The 19,901-nt window shown below is 34.6% G+C and overlaps 2 protein-coding genes across 2 annotated transcripts; one reads left to right on the plus strand and one right to left on the minus strand.

Annotated features, from left to right (window-relative positions):
* Window positions 1-8,287: 8,287 nt before the first annotated feature.
* LOC147545803 (bifunctional protein FolD 4, chloroplastic-like) lies at window positions 8,288-10,324 on the plus strand. Its single transcript, XM_086635867.1, has 5 exons — window positions 8,288-8,489; window positions 8,564-8,880; window positions 9,083-9,316; window positions 9,414-9,584; window positions 10,244-10,324. Exons 1-5 carry the CDS (start codon window positions 8,288-8,290, stop codon window positions 10,322-10,324), a joined length of 1,005 nt encoding a protein of 334 aa, XP_086491993.1.
* Window positions 10,325-12,948: 2,624 nt separating this feature from the next.
* On the minus strand, window positions 12,949-18,907 carry LOC147545804 (alpha-L-arabinofuranosidase 1-like). Its single transcript, XM_086673351.1, has 17 exons — window positions 18,516-18,907; window positions 17,192-17,397; window positions 16,997-17,051; window positions 16,258-16,460; window positions 16,035-16,156; window positions 15,792-15,945; window positions 15,654-15,723; window positions 15,397-15,542; window positions 15,259-15,304; window positions 15,114-15,166; window positions 14,854-14,998; window positions 14,580-14,698; window positions 14,387-14,458; window positions 14,181-14,284; window positions 14,040-14,096; window positions 13,741-13,939; window positions 12,949-13,390 (listed from the first exon to the last, which is right to left on the minus strand). Exons 2-17 carry the CDS (start codon window positions 17,363-17,365, stop codon window positions 13,070-13,072), a joined length of 2,040 nt encoding a protein of 679 aa, XP_086529477.1. The 5' UTR covers window positions 17,366-17,397; window positions 18,516-18,907; the 3' UTR covers window positions 12,949-13,069.
* Window positions 18,908-19,901: the final 994 nt, after the last annotated feature.

Below are 19,901 nucleotides of genomic sequence, written 5' to 3' on the forward strand. Positions count from 1 at the left end.
ATGCTAGTTTTCAGAATCATAAAATACATTTTGAATTTATTACTAGCCCTGAAACCAGGACTTTAAATGAGTTAGAATATTTAATTAATTCTAAAACTGCTCATTTAAACTTCTTACAAGAAGAAATACATAATTTGAATATTTCCGAGAAATTGAACTCCCCAGAAATAAAACTAAAAATCAAAGAAATTGAAAATCAATTTCTAACCGAAGTTTGTAGCAATATTCCCAATGCTTTTTGGGAAAGGAAAAAATATATTGTATCTTTACCTTATAAACCTGAATTTGATGAAAAAACTCAGATTCCGACTAAGGCTCGTCCTAGTCAAATGAATGCTGAATATCTTGAACTTTGTAAGAGAGAAATTCAAGATTTATTAGATAAGAAGCTTATCAGAAAAAGTTATTCACCATGGAGTTGTACCGCTTTCTATGTGAATAAAGCAGCTGAAAAGGAAAGAGGTGTTCCAAGGCTTGTAGTAAATTACAAACCTTTGAATGATGCTCTAAAATGGATTAGATATCCTATTCCAAACAAAAAAGATCTTTTAGATAGATTGCATTCTGCAAAAATATTTTCTAAATTTGATCTTAAATCTGGATACTATCAGATTCAACTAACTGAAGAAGATAGATATAAAACTGCATTTACTGTACCCTTTGGGCATTATGAATGGAATGTTATGCCATTCGGTTTAAAAAATGCCCCTTCAGAATTTCAAAATATTATGAACGATATTTTTATTCCGTATTCAAATTTTACTATTGTCTATATAGATGATATATTAGTATTTTCATCTAATATAGATCAACATTTTAGACATCTTAGAATTACAAAAGATGTTATCAGAAAAAATGGTTTAGTCATATCTGCACCTAAAATGAAACTCTTTCAAACTGAAGTTAGATTTCTAGGACAGAATATTAGTCAAGGGACAATAATCCCTATTGACAGAAGCATTGAATTTGCCTCTAAATTTCCTGATGAAATTAGAGACAAAAATCAATTGCAAAGATTTTTAGGTAGTCTTAATTATATAGCAGACTACTACCAGAATATAGCAATGGATAGTGCTATTTTATATGATAGGCTTAAAAAGAATCCATTACCTTGGGATGATCAGCATACCCAAGCAGTCCGAAAAATCAAACTTAGAGTAAAACAATTACCATGTCTAGGGTTAGCAAACCCTCAATGGTTCAAAATTGTTGAAACGGATGCCTCTGATATTGGTTATGGAGGTATTCTAAAACAGAAAAACCCTTCTACTAATAAAGAAGAATTACTTAGATTTGCATCTGGAATGTGGAAGAATGCTCAGAAAAACTATTCCACCATCAAAAAAGAAATGTTATCAATAGTCAAATGCATTTCTAAATTTCAAGATGATTTATTAAATCAATCTTTTCTACTCCGTATTGACTGTAGTGCTGCAAAAGATATTTTGCAAAAAGATGTTAAAAATTTAGTTTCTAAACAAATTTTTGCAAGATGGCAATCTGAATTATCTGCATTCGATTTTAAAATTGAATATATTAAAGGAAATCAGAACTCTCTTCCTGATTTTTTAACCCGTGAATTTTTGCAGGATAAAGATGGAACCACCTGATAAAGGAGCAGGAGGATCTAGATATCCGAAGAAAGTAAATCAGAAAAAAGGGAAGTTTTCTTCTCTATCAGAATTCCCTGTAGTAGGATCATCCTCTCAGGATAAACCCAATCCGAAACTAACTGCTAAAGATATCCTAAAAAAGGAAATCATTTATGCTAAAAAGTTAATAACTGAAAAAATTCTATCTGTATCCTTAGAAGATGTCCAGTGGAAACATGATCCATGGCACATCAAAGAACGGTACTTAGGAGTACAAAACTATCCTATCCAAGATGGCAAGCATAGATATATCTATGAAGCCATTTTGAATGAAACAGAATCTGTACAAATGGTACACCACCATTTGAATCTGAAAGACAGTAAGTCTCCTATAACACATTCTAAGTGTTATATAGTAAGAGTCTTACATATAACAGAATGGGCTCTTGACCCCTCAAGACCCAGAAGCCTGAAATTGAATGGTCAAAACTATAATTATTGGGATTATGTTTTGGCATGGTCATTCATGTTCTATTATCAGAATCCGATCAAGAAACACTCCTGGTTTATCAGTATTAACCCTGAAATTGTTAAAGGAAAAGGTTTCCCTCTCTGGTTTCTGCATTGGTGGGAGAAATTCGGTCCAGAACTGAGTTTCTTACCAGATACACTGAAAGACCCTTGGCTAAAATGGTATGAGTATCATCCAAAGCTCAAGGGAAAAACTGCAGAAAAAACCCCAAAAGGGTTATCAGCACTCTGTTATATGGCAGAGTTCAAAATACCATGGATATGGAGATGGGATCTAGAATTTCACTTTGATGATCTATTAATTCCATGTATTAGCAGAACTTTTCATTACAAATGGTGGGATGGGTTTCCTATTACAGATACCCATAAACTCATTTGCCAAACTGTAATTGAGTATGAAAATGCCTATAAGGCTACTCAAAAATCCGTATCTATTTCACCTTCTGATAATATTTTCCAATTTTTATTGGATGATATTCAGAAAAAATATCCGAACCTTTCATCGGTAGATCAACAGATTAAAGTTATGGAAATAATTAAAAATCAATTCCTAGCTCATCATCATCAGAAGCAAGATATAGAGACTGAAATTCAAGATGACTCGTCATCTCAAGAAAATCAGTATGCTGTATTGGCTGGAGAAAGCCAAGATCCAAATGAAGATTTCGATGACTCAAAATCAGCAAAATCGGATACCTCAATGGCAGATTACTGGGATGCTATCATCGAAGTGCATTCTCAGAAGTTACTAAAATCTGCAAAAGGCAAACAAAAAGATCAGTAGTTTGCTACAGTTACTGTACAATTGTACAGTAAATCCGTATTTCAGTATTATTCGACAGTATCAGCATCTAGAAGACACTATTCAAAATATTGATTGTCAGCTTAAATAGTAAAGGTCAAGACTGTTTCGACAGGAAGAGTCAAGAACTATTTTGACAGGAAGAGTCAAGAACTATTTCGACAGGAAGAGTCAAGAACTATTCTCAACAGTAGATGGCGGCTTACTGTGACAAATAGTAAAAGGCAAATAGTAAAAAGTCAATTTTACTATTCACTATTCATCAGAAGACGACGAAGTAGACCTGGAAACCGGAACTGTTCCGGTCATCTAAAAATTTCTATAAATTCCGAATGTTGGTTCATTCTGAACCCAAGTTATTTTGCAAGTTATTTTCTTCTAAGTTTTTCCTTTTCTTCTCTGTCAAGCTCTGTAATAGTAGTTTGTAATTAAAGCTTGAAGATTAATAAAGCCGAAGTATTGCTCTCCCATCTTTGTAAGTTTTTTCTTTATCAGTTGATTAAGTCTGGTTTCTGCTCTCCCAACTCATCTTTGTAAGTTTTCTCTTTATCTTTTATGTTAAACGATCCTTGTTAAATATTGGTATCATCATTTTATTTTTTTTCCACTGTTTGTTTCACTACGGGTGAAAGAATTAATTTTCCAAATTTTTTAATTTCTTCTATTTGGTATTTCAAAGAAAACGAAAATCACGGGAATAATTTGAAATTTCCTTCAAGTTCTGTTCAACTTTTTTGTAAAAATATAATAAAATATACTCAAACACTCAAATATCCTTGTGATCTTACAATTGATGCCTCCACTCTAAAATCTTGGATCTTGATTAGAACACTCAAATACTCAAACACTCAATAGCTTTGTGATCTTACAATTAAACTGATACATATAGATGATCATGAACTATTCTAGTTACTTATACTTTATGCTTGGTGATAATTCCATCATTTTGGGCACCATTCTTAACTAGGGTTATGCTGGTGAAGTGATGATGAGGTGAGTTTTGGAGATGAAGCCTGAAGTGTGAATGAAGCTTGAAGAATGAGTTTGTTTAGTTTTGTTTTGATCTTACACCCAATTGAGATGTTCTTGGATTTGTTTTGAGTCATAGATCTCATATATTTTTGCTTTTTAGATACAAAATAGAGAGGGTGTGTGATGAATGAAGCTTGAAGGGTGAGTTTTAGAGATGAAACTTTTCACATCTTTATTACTTTCTCTCCGTGCATTGGGCTGAGAGAGCAAAAAAAAAAAGAGGGTTGTGAGAGAGAGTGGGAGGAACAATAAAGGTAGAGAGAGAAAGAGCAAAAAGGTACGACTTTCCTTTTGACAGAAAAGTTTTACTCGGGTCTCGGGTACGGGGAGGGTAATTAATGGCCAGCGCTTTGGGGAAAGCTAAATAGTTTCCGGGATGTGAAATTTTAAAGGGAATATGCAAAATTTTGAAAAGTTTCCGGGGAAACATATTTTATGGGGAATATGATTCAAAATAAAAAACTCTCCACCTCACCTCTCTCCTCCATCTCATCTTCTATCTCTGCCACCTCACCATCTTCACCGACGAAGGTCGCCGGCCGGTTACCTTCAAACATTAAAAAAAAAAAAAAAAAAAATTCTCTCTCCTCTCTCTCTCTAAAAAAAAAAAATTTTAAGACCTAGATCTGGTCTGTTCTTCACGAACAGAACTGGTCTGTTCGTGAAGAACGACCAGATCTAGGTCTGTTCTTCAAGAACAGAACGGACCTAGATCTGGTCTGTTCAGACCAGATCTAGGTCTTAAAGTAAAAAAAAAAAATTATTTTTTTTAGAGAGAGAGAGAGGAGAGAGAATTTTTTTTTTTTTTTTATGTTTGAAGGTCGCCGGCCGGAAAATTCGCCGGTGAAGATGATAAGGTGAGGTGGAGAGAGAGAGGTGAGGTGGAGATTTTTTATTTTTCCCCCTAACAATTTACAAAATAAAATTGTCAAACAAAATTGACCATTTTGACCAAGTCTTCACACCCCGGAAACTATTTAGCTTTCCCCAAAGCGCTGGCCTAATTAATTCCTGGTATTTTTGAGAAAAGTGAGAAAATTGTGTCACGTGACATAAACTTTTTTTCTCTAACTTGTCTACCAAACACAAGAAAAATATAAAATTTTGAGAAATTTTTTCTATTTTCTCCGAAAATTCCCCTATCAAACACAACCTAAGAAAATAATCAAAACTGAGAAACTGCTAAAAACTAAGAAATCTTCTCTAACGCAACTAATATTCTGAAACTACGAAAACCAAGAAAATATAGAATTAGCAAACTACTAAAAATAGAAAATCTTTCTCTAGGTCATCCAATCCCTGACTTGTCACGACCCCACTTAGCATAAAATTCTAATGCTATTTCGTCAGCTGCATCACTTCACAAAATCATTTTTTAAGTTCTAGTGATACACTTGCTATCAACATATTCTCCAATTGTACCAGAAGTGAAAACTGGACGGCTCGAATTATCGTCCCAAATTATTCCAGTTGGCTTTCTAAAAAGAACAAAATCAGATCGAAACCCAAGTAGAAAATTCTAATAATAGACAACTGGATAAAAGAGATTACCTTTATTAGAAGATTCGATTATCTCACATCACCTTTAAAGCTTTGTACCCGGTTGACAAACATAAAACTAGTGTATCAATTCAGTTTCTTATCTTTCTGAAATTCAATAAAGCTCGTTTACCACGTAGTTCCTATTGATTGGTTGACTTTCGTACGACGTTAGCATGTGGTACCATATCAAGTAATGAACCAGATGCACTTCTATCAATTATGTAAGTGGCGGTTTCATGACTTGGATTGAGGCGGTTTCATGGCATGGAAGAGAGGCGGTTTGATGAAATCAATTGGAGGCAGTTTTGGAAACCAAATTGAAGTCGGTTGGTGGAGCCAAATTGGTTTCCAATTTTATACTCAATTTGGAGTCGGCACAACCCAATCCCACCGGCTTATATTTAATATAAATAGGTGGGTTGAGTGCTTTTGTAACCATACCAACACAAGCAACAACAACTCTTCTTTAGAGAGCTAGAGAGAGAGCACGAGTGAGAGAAATTTTTCATAGTTTTTTGAGCGGTGTTAAATTTCTCGGTCGTCGAAGATTTAGTATAGAAGGTTATTACTATACGGTACCATCTTGGGACGAACTTGCGGGTTGTGTGAGTCGTCTTCATATATCCTTCAATAAAGATTTCTTGTTCGCCCGAGGACGTAGGCTTTAAAGCCGAACCTCGTTAATTTCTGTTCGCATATTTGATTTTGACTTAGCTTTTCGATTAATCTTCATAATCGGATCAATTTCTAGGATAGGTTCGATAGCTTCCGCGACTTTTAGTTATAACAAATTACAACAATTTTATTGAATTATTATCAGTCTAAAATAGTATATGCAAAAACTTTCGGTTACAGAAATGCAAGAGAAGAGTGGGTACCTTCAGTAAACACCTTCCAACCCAACCACAACTATAGTTTTTCGTCAAGATAAACTGATTTACAACAAAAGTCATAAAGGTGTTAAAAAAATGTTGCTTCCCTATCTGCAAACAAAATAGATGAGTAATATGAAGCAAAACCAGAGAAGAATGACACCTTGTAGGAAATTCTCTCCTTACCTATTTAGAGTAAGATTGTTACCAAAAAACTGATCCACTTGCATATTATCCAAAAATTCTTGCTTGCAATTTATCGAGCACTTTGAATGCGTTACCTATTTTGATGGGGTTGCTGCAAAAAACCCTAACATAGAAAACTAAGAGACTACCCAATAGATTTTAAGCTTAGAAAACTAAGACGACAACCAAGAGATTTTACAACAGCTGAAAGATATAAGAGTAAAACTTACTTGGATTAATTATAGGAGAAGTGGTGTTTTGTGGTTAAGAATGAATACGAACTGAATGTTGAATATCAAAAGGATGAGGAAGAGGCATCACGTAAATGAATAAAATTATTGAATGAATTGGTTCTGAATTAAAAGTGAGACAAATATATTGTTGGAGGATACAAAAAGAGATAGAAGTTAAGGAGAAGAAGAGGTTTAAGAAACCATTAAAATTCTAAATAACGAGTAAAGTTTGGAGAATTGGAAGAGATATCAGTTTCCACTTCCTATTACTTAAGGGGATTATTACTTAAAGGGATTTAAGTTTTGTTCCTCTGTTGAATATGAGATTAAAAAGAAGAAAGAGATTCTGATGAAGCAGATGGAAGATTGTAACAGACAAAGCCAGTTTAGTCAGTGAGGTGTTGTCGATTTGGTGGAAGGAGAGTTCTTCATCAATCTACGTTGTTGAATCTGGAGCCAGATTAAGAGCATTTACTATAACCCTCCATTGAATATAGACCACAAATGAGACCCATTGGGACCGAGAGAGACCATAAATGAAACCATTGATCGTAAACGAACGATGATGATTTACTATGAAATTTGTCCAGTCAGCAAAATCCTTTGTATCATCTTACAATCCAGTTGGCAATTTTTCTCTTTTTTTTTTGTCCTACTCAGCTTGTCGTAGTCACAACAAATGTGTTTTGTTATATAGATTTAATATATTATATTTGGGTATGAGCAGTATAATGCAGTAGTAAAAACACTATTATCTTGTATATCGTTAAGCTAGCAGCTTTAAGTCAACTGTTATTTGCATTTTTGAAATTGTATCAGAATGGTTTACAACATATATTGCTTGATTTTCTATTCAAAGCTTCCATAATATCCATAATCCATAAAAGAAATAGATTAGAACTAATACTACAAAATATTGCAAGTTTCCAATATAATACTACTAGGAAATAACCCAAAAAAGGAAAAAGGGGGTTGGAGGCAGCCGCTCCCAACCCAAAAACCCTGATAATCTTATTTATTAATCAGTAGCTTTGATTCTCTTGTTTGCTCATCATCATCTGATGTAGAACGCAGCGGAAATAAAGAAAACAATAAATAAACGAAGAACAATTAAAAAGCAAGATTAAAATAACTCTAAAACTTGATAAACTTTATTAAACTCAAGGGGATTTTCTCTTCAACATGAGAATAATGGACAAACTAGATATCCTTTTATAGGATTTTGGACTTTCCTAGATAGACTTGAATTAGACTTTCCTAATAAATAATTAAAAGACTGCAACTTCCTAAATAGCTAAACTCAAATCTGGACCTTTCCAATTATTGGAAATACTAAAATAGCATAAATTCCTAAACCTAAATTCTCTAATAATCATACTAAAATTGGGACTTCCTAAAAATTACTCTTCATGACCGGATGGCCTATGGCCCGGTTTGGTCATGGAAAAAGCCTCCACGCCGGGTGCCCCTGCATCATCATCTCAGTTTAGTTTGAGAATGGAGTCATCATCACAATCACAGAGTTCTTCTTCTTCGTTTCTGCGGTACTTGAACATCATCAGAACTGGATTTCTTCAGCTACAACTATCACTTTCTTCTTGGGTTCAATCCAAAACTAAAAGTTTTAGCACCACCCGAAGAATCGCCTCCATCAATACTCATCCTCCTACTCAAAGTTCCTACTACTCTTTACCGTCAGGTACTAATCAAAACTTTTCTTAATACGTTGAAGTTTTAGAAGTGTGAGGAGGATTGATTGATCTTTTCTTTCAGATGAAGAATTGTTGTGGGAGAAAAGTTGCCATGAAGCTGTTGTTGAGAAAGCAAGAGACAACCTTAGGTTAGAAGTTTCAAAGATGAGGGATGAATTTGGTGTAGTTCCAGGATTGGCTACTATTCCTGTTGGGAATACTATAAAAGAGTCTCAAACTTACCTGACATTGAAGAAAACTTGTAAAATTGTTGGGATCAAATTTTATGAAAATCCTTTACCTGATGATTCCACAGCAGAACAAATACTCGACTGCGCCAATCGATTCCGTCACGACCCTCGTGTTCATTGCACCTTCATTCCATACCCCTTTCCTCATGTAATGTAAACTTTGTTTAATATTTTCCATTAATGTTTTTTTACTTATTATCTTATTTTGACCAAGCACCAAATATTGTCCCAGACCCCAACCCTAGAGAGAGCTCATGCCTCTCATAGGCTGCATTTAAGTAAGATATTCCCATCATAGTGGACTTTGTTATTGTTCTTCTAAATGGGTAGTGATTATCTTTTCTTACCAGCATATGGATGAAGAGAAGATATTGGATGCTTTATCCCTTCCCCTAGACCCAAGTGGGTTTCCTCAACCAATTCAACGTTGGAATATGCAAGTTAAAGACCCTACATCTGCAGATTCCATGAAAAGAATCATAGAATCATTGAAAAAATATGATAAAGTCGACATGAGAGGAAAAAGAGTGGTTGTAATTGGACTTAGAAACATCTTTGCGAACACGGATTGGCAATTTCTTGAGGTATATAATTTATCTAGATTGAAACTTGTCATATTCGAAGATGATGGTTTTGTTTATCTTTTTAGTCATTTTATTGATTATTGACTTTTGTTTATAGAGAGAAGGTGCTAGCATCATCAATATAAGAGTTTCCGAAATAAATAACTGCAAGGATATTATTAAAGAAGCAGATATATTCATGGTTGCTTTAAGGCAACTTACGAAAGAACATAGGTTGCTTAGCGTCAAGAAACCCAAAGCAGTTGTATATGACATTGATCCAATGCCTGTAAGTATATTATGCTTGCCCCTTAGTTAGGTTTTCTGTTATTATATGTCACATTAGCTAACTTGATTTAATTTACTATCAAACCTTGAGTTTGTTTTTCCTTGTGGATGTTCTTGTTTTGTTCCTTATGATATCCCAGTAAGTTTATCCTAAAAATTTCATTTTTTTTTAAAAGAAACGGCACAGTGACCTTTAACAGTGAACACCTGATAGAATTTTTAGGAGTGCAATTATTCCAAGTTCGGATAAATGGTCACACTAGATTCAATACCCCTAAGCATTTAAAGTTGTGATCGGGCAGATGATCCCCTTCCCCACCAATTTGAGTTTTGAGCCAAGCTTAACGTAGCCGAGGGAGTAAATCATCTCAACTTACAACTCTTATGGGGCAGCTGATAGTTTGTTTATACATATGCCATAGACCCTAGTGTCTCAAATTAACCCCAACAATTAAATTTTTGTTATGCAACTATATGCCATGGGATAATCTTAAGCTACCATCCATCCCAGTCAAACCCTATAGTTATTTAGCTGAACTTGGCGGATTAATTGTAGATTGAAAGATGAATTTGTTTTTGTAGATTGAAAGATGAATTTGTTTACGAGTTAAAATCTAATTCTGCCTTTTACTAATACTTGTTTTCGTGTGTATGTTACAGGGTCAAACAAAAGTACATCACCTTCTATCCTGCACAATTGCTTATGCTACTAGAGAGCTGCATTCAAAAAGCAAAAAATGACGTCAAGTTAAGTATAGTAGTTTGGTAACACTAAAATAACTTATTTAAGTAGAAAAGTACAAAGTAGTTTGGGAACGCTAGAATTTAAGACTTCAATTAAGTTAATATTTTACTTTTTTTTATATTTTAGATTTGTAACTTTTGACTTTAAAATTAAGTAACTTGTGTAAGACATACTTGTGAAATTTACTTTACCAGTATTTTTTCTCTCTAAAATCTTCTTTACTGCTCTCTGAACTCTGAAGAACTCTTGTTCTATCTAATTTCGGTTAAGCATTTGATTCAATACGCCTAAGCATTTGATTCCATACGCCTAAGCATTTAAAGATGGTATCGGGCAGATGATCCCCTTCCCCACCAATCTGAGTCAAGCCCAACGTAGCCAAGTAAATCATCTAAACTTACAACTCTTATGGGGCAGATGGTAGTTTGTTTAGGCCGCGGCTTTGGAGAATAAATAAAAATCTCCGGAGAATAAATTCTCCGGAGAATCCATGTTTTTTTTATGAAATCTCTAGTGAATATTTTTTTGTGGGGAACACAATTTTTTTTTATAACTTACACCTCTTTCTTCTTCCCCTCTTCTTTCTTCTTCTCCGGAAAAAAAACTTATTCATCTCATCTTTTTTCATTCTCTATAACTTCTCTTACTCATCTTCCCCAAATCTCAAATACATACTAACCTTATTTCTCTAAAATCAACAATAAAGTTAGAGAGATAAAGAAGAAAAAAACATTCTAAACTCTAGAAATCATCAAACAAAATATTTTGAAGTTCTTAATACATCTTCCCGGGATGTCCAAAGCAAGTTTCTTCTTTCATTAATCCTCCCCAAGATAAACACATTATAAACTCTAAAAATCAATTAATTTTGAAACCCTAAAACATATTCACTTCTAAACATATTAGGTTGTTCTCCTATGTTTTTAGGGTTTAGTGATTAGAAGAAAACAAAGCTTTGAAAAATAAGATGTAGAAAAGAAGAAACTTGGAAAGAGTTTAGGGTTTAGAACCCTAGAAAGATTTTGCTTAAATTTATAAAAGTTCTTTCTAAATTCGTTTATAGGATCTTCTACAAATTTAGTTTTGTTTAACTCTAAAATTGGGAGCCCTATAACAACAAATAGATATAAAAAAAGTCAATCTCGGTTGACCAATTTTGTAGAGAATATTTATTCCCCAGGGATTTTTTTTATTTCCCAAAGCCGCGGCCTTTGTTTATACATATGCCAGACTCTAGTGTCTCAAATTAACTCCAACAATTGAAATTTTCTTACGCAACTATATGCCATGGGATTAATTGTAGGCGGAAAAATGATTTTATTTTTGTAGTTCAAAAGATGAATTTGTTTAGGAGTTCAAATCTAATTCTGCCTTTTACTAATACTTGTTTGTGTGTATGTTACAGGGTCAAACATTAGTACGTCTCCTTTTAGACACCACATCTGGTTATGCCCCTACAGAGCTTGAGCGTACAAATAGACAAAAAAAAAATAACATCAAGTTAGGTGTCGTCCTTGGCAACACCAAAATAACTTATTTAAGTACAGAAGTAAAAAGTAGTTTAAAAACGCCAAAAATTCAGACTTCAATTAAGTTGATATTTAATTTTCTTTTAAAGTTTATATGTTTAACTTTTGACTTTAAAGTTAAGTAGTGTAAAATATACTTATTAAAATTATTTTGCCAACTATTTTCTTTGTCTATCGCATCTCAACCACCACCGCCTCCATCTCCATATAGAAATAAAGTGAATGAGTAGTTTGTAATTTGTGTGTCTTGCTTGAGGGCAAGCAAGGATCAAGAGTGGGGGTATTTGATGTGACATAATTTTGACACATCTCTGTACTCTAATATTTGATCTTTAGATCTGGACATAATATTTATTTATCATTTTCTGTGGAAATCACTCTAGAAATCTATATGCACATAGCCTTTGTTGACATGATGTGTTAAATGAGAATTAAACATGTTGGTACGATCAAGACTTATAAAATCTATGTGAGCTTCTGAGCCTTAAAATTGATACATTATGCATATCAATTATTCATTTCTTGTGTGTTTTAATCTGGCCTCTCACAATTTCTTCAATATTTGGGGAGGGATGAAGAGTTTTTCTTGATTTTTTGCTGAAAATTTGGGCCATGAACCTTGATTTCTTCTCTCATGAAGATTTGGAGAGGGGTGGAGATTTGTTCGGTTTTGACGAAGAGATAAGGAAGAGTGACCGTAACTTTCGTAACGTCTCAAGATATTGAAGAAGGGACTGTAACTGGCGCGAAGAGAGTAGGAGGGGAAGGGAAATAACGCGCGATGGCAGGTGAGGAAGGTCGACTGTCGCTAGGACACTATATCTGACGGCCCACATTGAAGGTTTTCTTTACTTTATTTGATTTAGTGGGTCAATAAATCAAGGTGGGTAATAGATCTAAAGGCGAGTATCTTATCAAAATATCAACGGACGACTAGATTTGCCTTTCAGTTTGTCCTAGTCAGCAAAAAAGTTTGTGTTTATATTCTTTTTATATATGTTTCTAAAGTACATAATTTGGTCCAACCAACACAAGTTTCTAATACAAATAATTTCATTTTGACCTTTTATGTTCAAAAATCAAAACCATTATTATCACTGAAATTTGAAATATATTGATCAAGAAAAGAATACATAGACCATCCACTTTTTTTTTGTAAGCAAGGGTTCCCCCCTTTATGTTATTGATAATTTATATGAATCTTCATCTACTTCAATGATTGTGTTTAATATGAGTAGAAGATTTAGAAACATGATCAGCTACATTTGAAATCAGAAGACCATTTGAGGGTTTGCTTAACAAATCAAAAGAAGTAAATGAATGTGGACTGAGCATTACTACCATATTTTCTCCTGCATTTTCGAGTAGAGTTTTTACAGGCACCACCTTATTAGGCTCTTGGAATGAATTTTCGTCCATAAGATTATTCGATGTTAGTATAGTTTTTGTCGATCCATTAAGATCGATGGAATTCGGTGTTAATCCATTTACAGAGATCTTAAGATTCACTGCATTGCTCCCAAAATTGACGATCTGAAACAAGAAAACACCAAAAGTTAGACAATATTTTTTTTTTCTATAATCACAAAAACAAATACACGAACATCTCAAAACGCAATATGGTAATTCGGAGGTGGTGGTGGTGGTGGTGGGGATAATCAACTTAGAGGGAGGGTGCCACAAGTATAACGAGGATGAATGAAAAAAAAAAGTTTGAAGCTTGGTTCGAGTAATTTTGAAGAACTTTCGACGTGAAACATAAGTTTCATGTCCAAGGCACTAAGTCCCACAACGAATAAGTATCTAAATCAAAGAAAAGGCTAGTATAATAGATAGGTAGGCTCAAAGACGAAACATCAGGTATTGAGACGGGTGTTTATTACCTTTATTCTTACGCGATCTTTGTTGTCCGTGGAGCTACGCCATTTAATTGCAGAAGCAATCAAAGAATTAGAGGGATTCGCTTGAAGGTTAGCATTGAGAAGAGTCGCCCCACTTGATTCTGCGAAAAAGGTTTGCATCCAATAGCTAGGAGTCCCATATTGTTTTGATGAGTCGAAAACAATTGCATCCGGATTCCACCTTAACAATTCGAAGTTAACAAAGAAAATATCATAAATTCCGTATTTGCATAGAGGTACCTCAATTATAAAGGTTTGAAGGGAAAGGTAAATAATGGTACCTTCGGTCGTTAACATTCACGAACAGTGGAGCATAACTTGCCATCTCGATAATGTCACTGTATTGAATAGAAGTAGCAATGTTCAATTAACCATAAGCTATGGAGCAAAGTGCGATATAATGGAGGAAATTACGAGCGTACCTATTCTTTTCAAGCCCAATAAGGAACCCGGCTTCTGCCAAACTTGCTAGAAAACTACCCTTCCCAGCATCATTTCCAGTCACAGCATACTCACTTACAAAAGCCTAGAGTTGTGTCCGGGTACAAGATCAGGCATAATTGAACTAAAATTACTAAAAGCCGGACAGATTCCTATAACAAGAAACGAAGCCGAACAAAAACCTTACCTTTGGTCCATTTCGTGATGTTTGATCAAATTTACGGCTATTAGAAAACAAGTCTGAAGCAGATGTGTATATCTACATAAGGGCACACTTGAGTTATAACTTAGAGAAAACAATTATATTAACATACATATATTTATATACCAACATAAAGAAAACGTCTATAAATTGTATCGATAACAATACTACTACTTACATGAAAATCGTACATATCTGCTGGATGATTTAACGGATGAGAAGATGCGTCACAGTTTGAGATTACTTCGATATCAGGATAGGCATGTTTAAGAGCATTATAGAACATGAGGTAATTTCCTGATGAATATAAAGTCAGGAGAAGTCTCACATTAATTCATGATTTTTGCACTTGTAAACTCTCACAAGGTAGAACCGAATCTTACTTGTATACTCTAAACGTCGAATAAAATGATAAAGAAACGGTTAAAAAAGAAATGAACGAAAACTAGTACCTAGGTAATTTGTTTTACCACAGTCCTCGTTCCCGATTGCTATATATTTCAAGTCAAATGGTTCTGGCCGTCCCATTGCCGCCCGAACAGAACCCCAAGTTGAAGTTGGACCACCTCTAGCAAACTCTATGCTATCAAGCATTTCCTGCATTAAAAATGAACACGAAATGCATTACTCGTTATAAGAATAGTAACAAAATGCATATATCGTATGATAAAATGCTTGATATCAAACATGAACAAGAAGGTTAAGGACATACCTGAACAAAAGGTAAGACGGCAGAAGTAGCGACTTGGTCTTGATGGCTAATTCCTGGACAATAATATTAGGAAGAAAAATATTTTAAAAGAAAGACGGATGTCTACTCGTTTAAATATACCAGAAGTCGGACCAAATGAGAATACCATTATTGATTACCCATACGGGTGCTGCACCAATATCCTCTGCTAGCTGTAGTCAGAAAACGAAACTACTTGGTTATGAATTATTAGCGAAGATTTATTCTTTTATGAAAAACTAAAGGAATTTCGATTAATGCGTACTTGAAGAAACTCGAGATACCCTAGCCCATCGTCTGTCCAGTACATCCAAACATCTCCAAAGTGTCCAGGTCTTTCTTCCCATGGCCCAACACTTTCTTTCCAACGGAAAGCGTTTCTTAACCATTCACCTTCAACGAAACAACCACCTAGTACAATATAACGCAGAAACAAATTATGTTAAATCTTAATATGGCTCGCAACCTTCGTATTATAGAAAGTTCACGACTGATTATATCGAAAATGACTTCGTGGCATACCTGGAAATCTGATAAATCGAGGTTTTAGATCTGTAAGCATCTCAACGAGCTCTTTCCTGAAACCATGACCCTGTGGCGAGGAAATGTTGTTAGTTATATGTAAAGTTTGAGACTTGACGAGTGAAATTGAACATGTACCTTATAAGTATCCAAGGGCATAGCTGAAACTTGGTCAAACCAAATTTCTCCTCTCTTCGCCGTTGTCAATTGAAGCCTTGCCATATGGTCTGTTCCTTTCGCTTCCAACAAAACCTCTACCTTGCTCCAATTTGACACGTCGGAAGCAGTAGCTCTAAAATAAAAAAGGATCAACATGAATCATCTTGGTTAAGTGACACGAAGATTAAAATTCGTTTAAAGCACTGAAAACTTTATGCTCACATTATGTTAGAAGTAGCAAGAATTTGTGTCCCGGATGAACTAGCAAATGAAACTGCAATATTAACCGAATCCAGTGACTTAATATGCAAAACCACTCTATACGTCTTTCCTTGTTCAATATTCTGCCACAAAAAATGAGTATCGAAAAGAAGATATGAGTAACAAGAATTGACGATTTAACCAAATTACTGATGGAAAGAACTATGAACTGTTTATTCCTTACCATGCCCCAGAATCCAGGGTTATAAATTCCAACTCCTCCAGCAGGACAACTTTTGGTATCACAAAGAACTTTCATATGAAGTGCAACTTTATTTCGTTCGAAACACGAAGAACGATCAGTTGATACGAGTATAGATGTACCATCACCGATAACAGACCAAGGATCAATGTTTGAGGGAGTGTTTTGACCCCCTGCCTCAAATCCTGAAAGAAGAAAGCTTCACTATCACCTCAAATGAAAGTTAAATTTAATATAGGCAGATATGAAATTTTTCCATTTTGTGTGAGGATACGGATAATATAGTGTATCATGATTTCGAAGATCTCTTGCAATACGAGGTACAAATTCTCTGTCATACGAAAATCAACTTTATCTTTTTAACTGCGTAAATTGTAGCACCCAATATTCCTAGTGGTTCACAACGGGTCGTATTGGCCCCAAAAAGGCTCATTTAGTGGACCCTTTTGCACGGTAAGCCCCATTAAAAAACAAGTGTTACCCGCTCCGGGTCATCAACTGCCACGTCCTATGCTCACCACAAGCCTGACACGGGAACGACTTGTTCTTAGGCTTGCCTGAGTGAGCTCTTCGCACACATGCCTGTTGCGCCTCCAACGACTAGTTGGGGGAATTTTACCAAAGTACCCCCGTACTAGACGGTTTATGGTTGTTTGGGGGTATTTCGATCAAACCTTCATATTTTTTACACGGCAAAATGTCAAGAGAAATAAGAATTAACCTCTGTTGCTAACAAGCTCAGCCCATAGACCACCAGCCCCAGCATGGTTGATCTCCTATATAGAACCAGAACAAAGTATAATAAGAAGCTAAATACTTTGAAATAAACACGAATCGTGACAAGAGCAGAAACTAAAAAACGATAAGTCGATAACCAAAATTGCACTTAAGTAATAAATAAATATCATTGGTTCACCTCAAAGAATATTCCAAACAGTGTTTCGGGAATCTTTCGGCCGGATCCTTCTGATGCATTAACAATTAGGCTAGCAGTTTGAGTATCTGCCGTGACAAAACTTGGGTATGATGCAAATAACCCAAAGAATGCATAAAACAACACATTGATGAGACAAAATGAAAGAGAACCCATTGCTCTTTCACCACATATATTCTTCTTCAACCCTGAATCAACATATATATATATATATATATAGCTTGTATTCAGTTCAATAATCGAAAAACTGAAAGTAAACAACTTTTCCAAATAAGATAATTCTTAGTTTGTTACATATAAATATAGATATCTAATATATGATGCTAATAACTGAATGAGAAAACTGAAACTTCATGGACTGACCCTCAGATTCCATCTGAAAAAGAAACTAAAGTGAGTAATAACCCATCAAATGGAAACAGTTATTGATAAATTTGGACCCATGTTTATAGCTTTTCAACAAGTTTGGTTCAAAAGAATCAAGTGGACTATTTGCCACCAAACAGAAGTTCCAACTTTTCTTTTTAAGTAAACATGTAACAGAATATAGGAGGGATATTGTGAATCTCTATTTCTCGGAATGAAGCAGTTATTTTCTTATTCCTAAGTTATTCTGAAATCTGACTCGAGGTCTGAATCGACTCAAATTAAAATTCAAAACAAAAATGTTAGATAGCCGGACATTTGGGGCCACCACGAGTCGAATGGTGATGTGGCCAGCCCCAATTTGTCAGACAACAGGGAGAGTGGAATGGGCTGACCAAATGGAGTCAGCCACATGACCGCTCGCCTTGTTGTCGACCGCAATTTTCAGACCATTTAGCAGTTCTAATTTCAGAATGTTTGTTTTTCTTGAAGAGGATAATTTTTGCTTCCTTTCCGAGTCGGACTAGATAAAACACCACATTTAGTATCTGACTCAGCATGCCAGATGTCAACTCTGCCACTTCAGCAATGATCAATGGCCATGTCAGTAACTCCGTGTCATACTCCACGTGGTATAATAAAAGCATAATGACCAATATCCATGTCATAGTCCAAGTGGCAACATAACTAGGCAATTCCAGCAAGAGACTTAGGGCGCTACTCCAGACAAAATTAATTTGGCAGTATAGAATCAAACAGAGAGATCAAATATCTTCTTTTAATTCTTCTCCATTTTTTTTCTGGTTACTAATTTCAGAATCTAATTAGTTTATCAACAGGGGTTAATAAATAGAAATCTAATTAGCAAGAAAAAGATTGTCAAACTGAAAACGAAGAACGAATTCAACAACAGAGTGCAAGAAAAACAAAAAGATTTTACCTCAAATTAAGTAGAAAGCCAGTTGTCTTCTATGGTATTATAAGTTGTTAGAGAGAGAGGGAGATAATGAAAATGAATAATTTAGTAGTGAGAGGAAGTGGAGGAAATAAATAGAGATGAAGACTTGGGAATTGAGATATTATTGTTTAAGAAATGTCTACCAACTATTGAGTATTTGTTGCTTTCATTTCCTTTTGCTTTCCCGCAAGCGGTAAGCAAGAAATTTGGAAAATTGTTGTTTCCCCAAGTTTATCCAGTGATGTGCTGGTGATGTTCATATGTTTGAGTATAAATTTCTTAGCTTTTTTAGTGATAAAAAACTGACTCTTATAATTCAAGATATTTATTTATTTTTTTGTCTAATTAGGTATGTGTTGATTGTGTTTAACCCTAATTTGTGTGATGGTCAATTTAAGTAACATGATTTGAATCGGATCGGGTCACATTCTTTTGTGTCTTTTGCTCGCGTGGGTCTTCTTTCGAAGACGGAACACTCTTCTACTGATGTATTTGTATAGTCAACAGCTTTGACACAAACCCGTGTTTGTGGGGATTTTCATTTTTTTGTTTAATATAATTATATATCTATTTTTATAAGATGTGGTTTTCTAATATATAATTAAAGGTAACTAACAAATAAGTTATGTAGAGTAGTTCAGTTAGTAAGGATGATTATATCATAGTAGTGACACGTTCTTCATATTTTGTTCTTTGTTTTTATTGTACGAAGGACTCAGATTTAAATTTCGCATGGAACCTTCAAATTCTTAACCACGGCTCTGCTTTGACAGATCGCTTAACTTTGTTCATCTTTAAGGCAACAATGCTTGATCAGTAAATTATCACACACTCTTTCAAAAGTGGCTCCTTCTAGTCAAACCTCCTGACTCTCTCTTGACCATGTCAACTACCACTACAATGTATTGGTGAACTTAATATCTAAATAGTTGTGGCTTTATATGAGAATTTAAGTGGGTTCAATAGTGTTCAGTAATGTGAAGTTGAAGACCTTCATCTTCCCGTACACTCAGGGGCGGAGCCAGGATTCGAACTCAGACAAACCTAAGTTAAAATTACGATAAATCAAAATATGTAATACTCGCTACTTAAAATCTAGAAGCACTTTTTTATACAAATTTTTTTGTATTATACCTCTTACGATGTCAGTGTTTTCTCTTTCAATTTCACAATGAATGAGAAAAATAATAAAATGCGAGGAATACGGCTCATCAGATAATAGAAAATGTCAGTGTTGAATTATATTTCAAATTTGGTTAGAGACAGAAAGAGAATAGTGTAACATAAAAGTGTACGAAGATTATTAACCTATGTCCACTATTCGTTGAGATAGGAAGAAGGAAATGATAGGAAAAAAAATACTTTTTA

The sequence above is a fragment of the Eschscholzia californica genome, unplaced genomic scaffold (assembly GCF_041429995.1).
Source record: "Eschscholzia californica isolate CP2 unplaced genomic scaffold, dmEscCali1.0.p SCAF_4, whole genome shotgun sequence".
In the NCBI taxonomy this organism is placed as follows: domain Eukaryota; kingdom Viridiplantae; phylum Streptophyta; class Magnoliopsida; order Ranunculales; family Papaveraceae; genus Eschscholzia; species Eschscholzia californica.